Source organism: Balaenoptera ricei, chromosome 9 (assembly GCF_028023285.1).
Source record: "Balaenoptera ricei isolate mBalRic1 chromosome 9, mBalRic1.hap2, whole genome shotgun sequence".
In the NCBI taxonomy this organism is placed as follows: Eukaryota; Metazoa; Chordata; class Mammalia; order Artiodactyla; family Balaenopteridae; genus Balaenoptera; species Balaenoptera ricei.
The window spans coordinates 33,720,681-33,733,115 of NC_082647.1; the positions used below are offsets into that span (position 1 = coordinate 33,720,681).

The 12,435-nt window shown below is 37.8% G+C and overlaps 1 protein-coding gene across 2 annotated transcripts in view; it reads right to left on the reverse strand.

Annotated features, from left to right (window-relative positions):
• MET (MET proto-oncogene, receptor tyrosine kinase) overlaps positions 1 to 12,435 on the reverse strand; it is a 126,046-nt gene that overhangs the window by 18,234 nt on the left and 95,377 nt on the right. For both annotated transcript variants that reach the window (XM_059933547.1, XM_059933546.1), the window contains exons 12-16: positions 8,542 to 8,688; positions 6,677 to 6,833; positions 6,339 to 6,479; positions 3,062 to 3,292; positions 1,056 to 1,136 (exon numbers count right to left, since the gene is read on the reverse strand). In XM_059933547.1, the coding sequence (XP_059789530.1) occupies positions 1,056 to 1,136; positions 3,062 to 3,292; positions 6,339 to 6,479; positions 6,677 to 6,833; positions 8,542 to 8,688 (757 nt within the window). The remainder of the gene's footprint in view (positions 1 to 1,055; positions 1,137 to 3,061; positions 3,293 to 6,338; positions 6,480 to 6,676; positions 6,834 to 8,541; positions 8,689 to 12,435) is intronic.

Consider the following 12,435-nt stretch of genomic DNA (forward strand, 5'->3'; position numbering starts at 1 on the left):
ACATGCATACCTGGGAGAGACCCAGGAAAACTGAGTAACTCCAGCATTCCCTGCTTCTTAAAAAGAGTATGCATTCCATTTTAAAAAGATTTTCTCAATAGCAGATAATATTAAAAAATATATGTCTAGCACTAAAAGAGGGTAAGTATCACTTGTTAAGGAAGTTCATTTATGTGGAATACCTCATTCACCAAAAATGTGGATAAACGAGATATTACCACATTTACAATTTTTCAATTTTCTGCTGGCGTATTTTTTTCCTGTTTTCTTATTTCATTTTTTATCTTTTTGATGGAAGTCATGGTTAAAAAATAATTATAGTAATGTCTCTGGGTAAAATGAGTCATTATTACTGTATGTGCCAACATGCTTCCCATAGTTTCCATAAATATCACTTGCAAAACAAATATTATAAGCCAAACATATTTAAATGATACTTAGGCTCATCAAAGAACCTCATTTCTCCTTCATTCTTATTTATGAGGGCTCTGAGGGATAATTTCTGAGGAAATATTTCAATAAGAATTTTTAAAAATAAATTTATTTATATATATATATTTAAAATTTTTGGCTGCATTGGGTCTTCGTTGCTGCGCGTGGGCTTTCTCTAGTTGTGGCCAGTGGGGACTGCTCTTCATTGCGGTGTGCAGGCTTCTCATTGCAGTGGCTTCTCTTGTTGCAGAGCACGGGCTCTAGGTGCGTGGGCTTCAGTAGCTGTGGCATGCGGGCTCAGTAGTTGTGGCTGCAGGCTCTAGAGCGCAGTCTCAGTAGTTGTGGCACACGGGCCTAGTTGCTCCGTGGCATGTGGGATCTTCCCGGACCAGGGCTTGAACCCATGTCCCCTGCATTGGCAGGCAGATTCTTAACCACTGCGCCACCAGGGAAGTCCCATCAATAAGAATTTAGATCAAACAAATTTTCAGGATTAGATTCATAATTCCAGCAGTTGCTGATTTTTCCACAAGGGAAAGTGTAAATCAACATTTTATTATGAACTATTTATTAGTTTGCAAACCACAAAAGTGTACTCCACTGTTAAATAAAATATAACTTACTATTCAAGGATTTCACAGCACAGTGAATTTTCTTATCATCGTTGTCCAACAAAGTCCCATGATATACACACCCAAAATGTCCTACATGAAAGAGGGAACTTGGTTAGTGCCACATTACTTTTAATTGTGCAATATTATTTATTAAGCTCTTCATGATCTTCATTTCTCTTTTTTTCCTACATGGGGAAAAAGTGCATTGTTTCTTATGCTTTTGATTAACAATACCACTATTTGTATATGTTTGTGAAATATGTATATGTAATATATTTCACCCAAAGATACAAGCAATATGATTATTTAATACATGGTAAATATTTAGGTGATGTAACTGTTATTAAAGGTTAACATAATAAAATATTCAAACACAGTGGAACCACTGAAAACAGAAGTAACATCTGCCTCGTAAAAGAAACATTATTTTTAAGGATCAAGTAACATCTTTTAAATACGAAAATAAAGTTTTACCCACATAAAGAAATACAATAAAATAAGCTCCCTATATTCCAATAAACTGAAATGAAATAAAAATGCCACCATCAGAAATAAGATTAGCATTATAGAATAAGGATTTCCCCCTTTAGTCACCGGTTAGTATGTAATCCAGGTTGGCAGAAACTGAAAGGCAATCGCCCAAATGAAGCAAATTCACTCTGAGTCATTTCATCTAGTTCTCTGGTTTTAGCCACATCACTTTCCCAATGGTAGCCTTTCATCCAGTGGCAGTAATTTTCCCCAGAGGTGCCAAATGTCTGATAGCTGTGTAAGTCATTAATTAAGTTGTCCAGCTGGCCAAGACCCCCTGAGTGTCTAGCATGTGAGTGTTGGGCATTAGTCTACTCTCCTGTAATGCAAAGGTGACTAAATAAATGCTCTTGAGGGCTCACGTTCTACTGGGGAAAGCATATAAATAAATAATAGTTAATATTTATAGAATCATTCATGATTATTACTTTATAAGAGAGATAATTGCCAGTTTTAGCACCTTTCATGATAAAATACTAATTTTACAATATGTAGAATTAGAACATAATTAGTGAAGCCACGCACTCCAAAACTGGTACAATTACTGGGATTTATAGGCTGGTAAAAGAACTATATATTACTCTGATGTGAAACACGTTTGTTAACAGCGAAGCTGCTGTTTGGGAAGGGGAGCATGCTAAGGATTAAAATCTGGAGTATGTGATAGAGGAATGTGTTGATGCTTTCACAGGAAAATGGGAAGGCCTTGTGAACACAAAAGGCAAATTGTCCCATCAGCTTCTTCTGCATCATGCTGGCTGATGTCTGTGCTACCTCTTGCAGCACATACTGAATAAAGAGGGATCAGAGGCCATTCAGTATTAAAGGTAAAAGCTTTTTAGAAAAAAAGGGAAGAGTGGAGTTAATTTCCTGGCTTCCGGTTGGTTTCTTTTCCTGCTCAATATTTCCTCAAAGACTGTATACGCTAGCTGTTATTGCTGCTCTGGCTGGCTTATTACAAATATTCATTCCTCTTTGCATAAAGAAATTGGAGTGCATTGTAGAGATGATGTATGTTGCTTCAGATCAAGGGAAGGCTATAAATTCCCTGTCTTCTGATGCTGTCCAGCAGTATACAAACTGCTATAAACCAGTACTTCATAGAGTTAGTCACTATTCTCAGGGTAGAGAAAGACTGGAAGGAGATACAAGTAAAAATATTGGAACGTAACAGAATGATTTTTAGAAGGAAGTAAAAGGCACGTTTCAAGAAATTATAGTTGTCATTATGAAAAGGGTGAGGAAGGAATGTGATTTATTTCTAATACGTTTGGGAGATTATCAGGTTGTCTCCATGCACAGGGGCAAATCCCCATGGATGTGATTTGCAGGGCTGTATGTTTGCAGAACAGAAATCAAGTGCACTTGCTATCACTGCTCTGTCAGTTGCTTTCACCATTGTCTAATTCCTAATCTGCAAAGGCAGAAGATAAAATGCTTACTGGAAAATCGTGTTTAACAAAAACCTGAGTGGAAATACTTACCTCTTCCTATGACTTCATTGAAATGCACAATCAGGCTGCTTGGCCCAATCACTACATGCTGAACTGCCTGGACCAGCTCTGGATTTAGAGCACTGAGGTCAATGTGGACAGCATTTTGCAGTAATGGACTGGATATATCAGAGTCCCCACTAGTTAGGATGGGGGATAGGTCTGTCAGAGGATACTGCACTTGTCTGCATGACCCATTCTGAGATGAGTTAGGAAACTGGTCTGCAAGATAAAGCAAAATTATTAGAAACAATAGTGAAACCTCACTTAGTGGGGACTGCAACAGGGGCAGCAAATTGAATTAATAACAAAACCAAATTTTAAATTTAAATTTAAAGAATGATGGTTGTACCATTGAATGAGGGTAGGAAAAACCCTTACAAAGGAATTGGTTTAATAAAATGATAAATTGGGAAAAGATACAGGTATGCGTGTGTGTGTTTAAAAAAAAATTTATTGATTCTCTTGTAAGTATATTAAGCAGTAACTTTGAAAGCTTGTTTCCCTCTTCATTTCCTTAGACATTTCTCTTTTTATGTATAGCAAAAAGCCAAGCTTGAGGTTTGTTTTTTAATATACTATATTCTTAAGAATGCAAAGCAGCAAAAGTAGTCAAGCAACTGCCTGGCTCCCACAAAAATCCAACTCAACTATAAGAAAATGAAAAAAGATGCCTTTTGAGAGACTAGTGTTTATCAATGGAATGAATCAGTATTGCTCAAAACCTATGTGGATTCCTGGTCAATGAAAAATATGTAAAGTGAAATATTATATATCTGTATCTCTCTATATAAATACACACACATACACACAAACGACTAGAAATATGCAATGGCTAAAATTTCAGAACTGAAAGCTTTTCACGTTCGTGGTAAGTTCTCCATACTGTGGTGATGGCAGCAGATCTAGTGTTATCACTCTTTAGAGAAAGCAAATTAGAATTGGGTTAGTGTGCCATTCTCATTGCTTAGTTGAGGACACTTGGAAAGGGATCAGATCAGCATTCCTTGTAAGTTGATCTTTATAACCAAAACTGTAAGAGCCTCAAGCAAGGTTCCTTTTTTCTAGGTGAAACTTTTCCATTTCAGGGGTAGGGAATTATGGGGCTGAGAATACATTTCTTAATGCCAGATAAGGCAAAAAAGCCACCAGTTGCTTAGCCCTTTCCAGTGGGAATGCATACAGGTCAAGGAGAGGGCATGATACTGGCAGCAACTGACTTGAAGACAAACTAGGCTGGGTATTGAAATGTATTAGTATATGACACAGGGAGAGGGGAGAGGCTTATGAGGGGGTCCCCATTAGCACCAAAAGAAAATATTGTTTGTTTGCAAAGGAGCAGGAAAATCAGAACTTAAGAGAGGGTCATTAAAAAGAAAGTTGATGGTACCCTAACTATTCCTAAGCCCACTTAAACATGTTTAGTATCTGCCACATTGGACAGTTTGGTTAATGCATCAATTTGTCCAGAGCAGTAAATTTCAACAGTGGTTCCAGGAGAGCTTTGGGACCACCTGTAGTTATAGTAATCACCAGCTGGAAATGAGACAGATGCAACCTTAAAAGGATGTAGAACATCAGGGGAGTGCTTGAGATGTTGGATGGGTAAGGGAATGAAGGAGCCTAGCTGGGTGTCTGTTCCTTTAATTCCAGAGTCAGGGTTTCCAAACCTTTCCTAGGGGATGGAAATGCGGATGAACCTCTCTAAACTCAGTTCCTTTGCCTTCACTTCTCAAACCTTTGCACCTAGAGATCAGGGTTCTAAATTTTCAGAGGTGCAGAGATTAAGGGAAATCCTTGATGAGGCACAGGAAAAAATCCTCTGGCATAGAAATTGTACTGACCTTTGGGCTAAGTTCAAACACGCACACAAACCAATTTAAACCATCAGTGTGTGTTTCTGGTCTGACACACAGAGAATTCTAGGTCTGCATGAAAGACTGATAAGGGTGCTGTCCCCACCACACACAGAGAGAGAAGCTCTGTAGGTGCCTCTTTATTAGGTGCTGGCTGTGCATTTCCTCAGTCTTCTCTCTGGATAACTTTCTTTTGCCTATTTTATTTTTCCATGTCTCCAAGGAGTAGGTTCAATGTAGGAAAGAGAATGAAACTCAAGTTTCTTAGCAATGATGACAGAGGTCTGGTGAGTAATGAGGTTGAAGGAAGATTAAATATGCTTCTTTAAAAGAATTACTTGTGAATTTTAATGATCTCAAATTAGAGCCATTAAATGTGAATATAAAATAATAAACAGATCTAAATTTCAAAACTATAAACTGGATTTGATTTGTCCATGTTGTTAAGGGCTTGGATTCTTAAAAATAAAGGGAGTCATGTGGGAAAAGACAATATTAACAGTGTCTATAGAACATCCCTATAGAACTAACATAAACTTGAAAAAGTAAGAGGCAGTAAGTGTTGAAAAAGTTAAAATGTTAAGTGCCTCATTGCTCTTGTACTTGTTTTGATGAGCAACTTCTAAGTTTTGCAGTATCCTCAACTGTCTGTGACTCATTTTATTTATCCAGTGGTAAATATTCAACCAGGGAAATGCTTGTACTTGACTCACGTCCTGTAACTTCTAAAGATAATGGAGCAGATACAATACAGACATTTTGCTTTTACCAGGAGATTTTAAATAAAACAATGTGAAACGCTCTGGCTAATCTGACAATTATTAGGTCTAATGTTTTGCAAAACAGATGATGTTAACCCTCCCTTTTAAATAGCATAATTGAAGGTTTTTATTGGATAAGACTCAAAATATATTCAAGTCCTGGGATGCTGTGGGTAAAAGGCTGAGTACTAATAGTTCATTGAGAATCCTTCAAAGGAGGGCTAAAAGTATAATTCAAACGTTTGAGGATCAACAGGTAAAAAAATGTAGCTGTACCAACTTCTATTTTAATAAATATAAGTTTCCTATCTTAACTCTTCCTGGGTTGTTAAAGAGAGCTTCACAATTTCTTAGCATTGCACTCAGATGATAAACACCTTATCTTTGCTCAAATGATTTTAAAATGAACCTTTTTGTGAGAACAGAGTTTAAAGACTCTAAAAATCTCATATAATATGTAAATGAGTTCATTTTAAAATAAGAGCCGTGTAACTCTGTGTCAAATTAAATACTTCTTTGGCCAACAAAGAGGTGAATACTTCTTTTATATTTTTATAAAAATATAAAGGCAAAACCAAAAGTAAACAACAATGCCACAACCCACTGAGGTATAGGTATAGGTATTTCTCAGAACAATAAACTGAAGTATACCTTCTGGAAAAGTAGCTCTGTAGTCTACAGATTCATTTGAAACCATTTCTGTAGTTGGGCTTACACTTCGGGCACTTACAAGCCGATCCAAATGAGGAGTGTGTACCCTTGCATCATAGCGAACTAATTCACTGCCCAGATCTTAAAACAGAAAGAGAGAAAGAGCTCGTTAAAGACTTGGCTATCACGGGTCCCAGCAGACTCTGACCCAGTGACCAGAACTCATGGGTTTTATGGATTGCATAAGACCGCACACATGAATCTATGACAATTTTAAACTGCAACAACTGTATTCTTAAGGCAACTCCTTTACAACAAACAATAACCAAAAAATGCACCTTTAATTTGCTTTCTCTTTTTCAGCCACAGGAACAGCCCAAGTAATAATAAGAGTATTATTGATATTGAGACAACACCAACAATCAGTCCTGTGAAATTCTGATCTGGTTGAACTATCACTTTTCCAAGGACGGTTGAAGAAATTGCTTGCTTCCACTAAAAATGACAAATAAAAGTCAGAATTTAGCCATGATAGATACAAAATACACTACACAGTTGAATCACAGTCTCCCTGGGCTCAAAATACTACCTGGTTATTACCGTTCTAGAAGTGGCATAATTGCCTTCAGAGTATTTAAGGCATTCCTCAATCCTGGTTCAGTGTTCAAATAATTAGGGGCTACTAATCACTTAAGTACTTACATTATGCATAGCTGTTTGTACTTATAACTAGGTATTAGGGGGTAAAAAGATAAAAATCAGTCTCTGACTTTGAGGAACTGAAGTATGAAAGGGAGACAAACACAAAAATAAATGATTATAGTACACTATGATATGTACTGTAGAAGTATGAACATATAGTAAGAAAAAGAGACAACAGGACATTAATTCTGTCCTGGAGGGTAGGGTAGAGGGCACAGGAGACTCCCCATAAGTAGTAATCATATTATTATTATGATGGGATAATAAAGTCTCAGAATATTTTTATTTCAGTTTTGATACATAGAAGAAGTCTTTGACGTTCCTTCCAGCTCTGACATGGTATGATTTTTAGGATTTCTGGTCCTTTTAATTCCAAACTCTGATCTCATGATTCAGCCTTCTTTGATTTTTAAATTTTTTCATACATTCCCATTTCATAACTTTTTGGAAAACTTCAGGAACCCTTTAAAAATCACACATTCTTGGATAAACAAAATGTGGTATATCTATACAGTGGAATATTATTCAGCCTTAAAAAGGAATGAAGTTCTGACACATGCTACAACATGGATCAACCTTGAAAACTTGCTAAGTAGAATAAGCCCAGACACAAAAGGACAAATATTATATGATTTCACTTACATGAAATGTCTAGAGTAGGCAAATTCATAAAGACAGAAAGTAGATTAGAGGTTACCAGGGGCTGGGGAAGAGGAGGGATTGTGACAGTACTATTGAATGGTTCCAGAGATTCTGTTTAGGGTGATGAAAAAGTTTTGGAATTCGATAGTGGTGACGGTTGCACAACACTGTGAATGTAATTAATGCCACTGAATTGTACACTAAAAAATGATTAAAATGGCAAATTTTATATGTATTTTACCATAATTAAAAAAATTAATAATGTAATATACCTAAAACCATTGAACTGTATACTTTAAATGTATAAACTGTACGGTATGTGAATTAATCTCAATAAAGCTGTTAAAAAAAAAGAATGAAAAAAAAATCACTCACTCTGGTTCCCAGTTATCTGATTTAGCTGTTTACATGAAAGAAGTTACTGTAAAATAGTTTAATTCTTATTTTACTTCATCCAGTGCATACATATTCTTTTACTTATGGGTCTCTGCATTTGAGATCACTGTAGCGGGCAGTAGTGTGTTGGCTCTGGCCTCCTGGAATGGTGAGAGGTGGGGAAAGGGCCCTATTGAATGTGTCCTTATCCCTCCTGAGAATTACAGAAAATTTCGGCAAGAACATGGCATGATGGAGAGGAGCGTGGCCAGCAAGGACTTTTGAGATCCACCCTTTGAAGCTTGGGAAGGAGACAGTGCAACAAAAACCTCACTATTTCTAAAATAACAACTAAGAACCAAGGCTGAGCTGATGAGCTAAAGCCAACAGACAAATGAGCTTTAATGATTTATTTCAAGCCTGCAAGTGACATAATTACGCTGGCATCTTTATTTACATCATGAGAGGAAAGCAGGAATCCCACCTCTATGTTTAGTTCGCTGTTCAATTTCAGCAGGTCATTGGGGACCGTACATAAAACGGCTTCAGAATGTGAGTGTATATTCTCACAGCTCTTATTTCCAACTTTTAACACTTCACCTTTAACTGCTTCAGGGTCAATATCGTTTCCCTGGAAGAAAAAAAGAAAAAGGAGCTTGTTAACACTTCACAGTTTTGCAGGAATGCAAACAATTGTGAAGGAATATAAATATACTGCAAACACAGGCCATGTTGTTTACCAAGGCACATGATTTTCTGACACTCATTTTGATGGGGATTTGGATGGTTGAAAGACAGCATGACCATTTCAGGGTACTAATTAGTCAGGAATCATAGCATCCAGCTTTTCCATCAAATTGTATTTTAGAGAAAAGGATAGAGATTCTTGGTTCACACCCTTATGTCCAATGATGTCTTATTCATAATCACCTTATTAATGTTTTCAGGGGGTATTAATGGTTGGCAAAAGGGAAACAATTTGGAGATTCAGTTGTCGAGCTGCCTAATGCAGGGATACTCAGCTTTGGCTTTAGTTTTAGAATCACACTGAGGACTTTATATAAAATACTGATGCCTGGGTCTCATCTCCAAAGATTTTGATGTAATGGATCTATGTCAATGTATTTCTTTTGTATTTGAGTTGGGCAGTTTCTTTTCATCCTTCTTGCATAGTTGAATCCTATACAAAAATGAATCCATTTTAAAAGAAATTCCTATAAGATTCCGTGTGACCCTCATTATGATTTGAGAGCATGATTACATTATTTTGAACAATTATATAGTTACATGAGGGCTTTAAAAACACTGTTCAATTTGACATATTTAGTTAATTGAAGTCACCATTAGGCATTCAAAATATCACTGTTTTGTTGAAGAAACCAATAATTAGCCTTGGGAAAGAAGTGGTACAATTTCTCATATGAAGACTTAATGAGTATGGCTATTTATTTATTTATTATTTAAAAAATTTATTTAGTTTATTTTTATTATTTATTTTTTGGCTGCGTTGGGTCTTCGTTGCTGCACGTGGGCTTTCTCTAGTTGCGGCGAGTGGGGCTACTCTTTGTTGCGGTGCGCGGGCTTCTCACTGCGGTGGCTTCTCTTGTTGCAGAGCACGGGCTCTAGGCGAACGGTCTTCAGTAGTTGTGGCTCGCGGCTTCTAGAGTGCAGGCTCCGTACTTGTGGCACACGGGCTTAGTTGCTCCACGGCATGTGGGATCTTCTCGGACCAGGGCTTGAACCTGCGTCCCCTGCATTGACAGGCGGATTCTTAGCCACTGCACCACCAGGGAAGTCCGAGTATGGATATTTATTAAAAAGTTATTATTTTGAGGAGAGAGAGATAGCAAAACATATTAGCATTTTTCTTAGGGACAAAGAGCAGCCAGTAACAACTACAGTACTGCTACTTTGTTTCCCACTTTGTTTTACATGACCTTTAATACCTGGCAAACTAGTTTTACATACATTGTCTCATATGGATCTCGATAGATTGCTAGGTCAAATATTATTCTCGGAAAAGAAGTTGGAAGAAAATATTTCTTTCTAACATGAATTTGGAGTTAAAAAAAATGGATATAGACAAACTCTATCCTTACGATATTTCTAGAGGCAGTATGTGTACTCCATCGAACCAGGTCAGCCCCACAGGGCAAGTCAACGTAGAAGCACATAAATCTAATAAGTCACCTTGGAGCTTCAAATGACAACTTGTTGGTTAGGACTGAGGAGGGCTGAGGCACTGGCTCACATACTGGAGGAAATTCAAGGAATGACAAAGGAAAGAGATTAAAGAGCTGGAGGGCTTGATTTATGAGGGAATGACTAAAATGTGTCTTGCTTGCTTAGATAATGATGAAGGCTGGGGGAAGGGATGAACATACTGCATTTACATTTCCAATACTCCTTCTTTTAGGCTCAGGGTTGCCTAGGATGTTGCATAAAAGCTTCTCTAAAACAAAAACAGGTCACAAAGCTGAACAACGAAACCGCTTTTCATTTGTGCCTACTAAGAAACACATAATAATTAGTGACTTACATAAGAAATTAATATCAGCTTTATATGTATAGTGATTATTTTATTTTATTTTTTAAAAATTTATTTATTTTATTTATTTTTGGCTGCGTCGGGTCTTCATTGCTGTGTGAGGGCTTTCTCTAGTTGCAGCGAGCGGCGGCTACTCTTCGTTGCGGTGCGTGTGCTTCTCATTGCAGTGGCTCCTCTTGTTGTGGAGCACGGGCTCTAGGCACGCGGGCTTCGGTAGTTGTGGCACACAGGCTTTATTGCTCCGCGGGATCTTCCCGGTCCAGGGCTCGAACCCGTGTCCCCTGCCTTGGCAGGCGGATTCTTAACCACTGCGCCACCAGGGAAGCCCTGTATAGTGATTATTTTAAAAGTTTACAATCCAAGATATCAAAAAACTGATACTGGAAGCCCACTACTATATAACAGAGGGGACCGAATCAGGAAAAAAAAAGGTATAGGCTGGTTTTCGTCATTTAAAATAAACATAGCTTTATCGAGCTGTGGAAAAAAATGTTTATGTTTAGAAATTTTATTATTTACTTTTTATTATTTAATATTAGCTATTATTAAATAGTAGAACATATTTACAAAATTGGATTAGTTCTTCAGTCATTAAAACAGTAATACATAGGTTTTTAAATAAAGCAAAATAAAAGGAGCTTTCTGGCCTTTAATCCCTTACACCCATAGAGCAATTTAGAGTTATAATTATCTCATTTTATCCTGCAAAGACACTTCCCTGAGGTAGGTATTATGGTCATTCCTGCTTTACACATTGAGAACTAAGGTTCAAGAAGGGACTTGGTCATGAAGCAAATCAATTCCATTTAATACAAATCTACTTACCATCTACTACTGTGTGTTAGACAAAACTCTGGAATATAAAGATGAGTAAGAGTTTCTTCCTCTCACTGTAATGTTTAAATGAATATATTTCTAAAGTGAAAAACTGTTACTCCTCTGTCATATCAGGATGTCCCTTATCCCTTTCCACTGAACTCTGGCCAGGTATGACGTTTCTATCTAGGACTCAGGCCTGGGAACCCATGTCTGAGCTGGTTACAGAGCAGAGCAGATAGGAGTGGAAGTGGGTAGGATTTGAAAAATAGCATCATAACAGGCAGGGTCTTGCAAGTTTTCATGCCTCCAGGGGGCCACAATGTTGAGTCTGGGAAAGTCGGTTAAGGCCATGGAGGGGATGGTAGCAGGACTCAGCCAGGCCACAGTCCAGGGAGGCTGGCAATAGAAAATCAGTGAGGTGGGGTGGTGGTGGAGGGACAGTTACATTTTATCCAGAGGATATGAGCCCCCTCAGCTTGGGAACTAGGCCAAAGAACCAGCACAGAAAGCTTCAAAACTAAGTCCACAGGACATTAACAGGTATTTGGGGAAAAAAGTTCCCAGGTCTTTTGAGAAAAGCTGGATGAACCAAAATTAAACCGGTTTCTTCATTGGCTACTTGGGGCACTGGGATACCACACGTGCTCTCTATGTGCCCTGGAATATGGGTTTTTTCCCCCACAGAATGCATATTAAAGTGTGTAGCACAGGGAAATACAGTTGACCCCTGAATAACGTGGGGGGTTAGGGGCACTGACACCCGTGCAGTTGAAAATCCACGTATAACTTCACAGTCAGCCCTCTGTATCTGAGGTTCTGTAACCACAGATTCAACCAACCATGGATCACATAGGACTATAGTATGTATTTATTGAAAAAAATCCGTGTATAGTGGACCTGCGCAGTTCAAACCTGTGTTGTTCAAGGGTCAACTGTACTAGTTTATGAGCACCATCAATAAGAATAGGTCTTGACATTGGGCCAAATGATCTCTAAGAAAAGAGCCCTTCA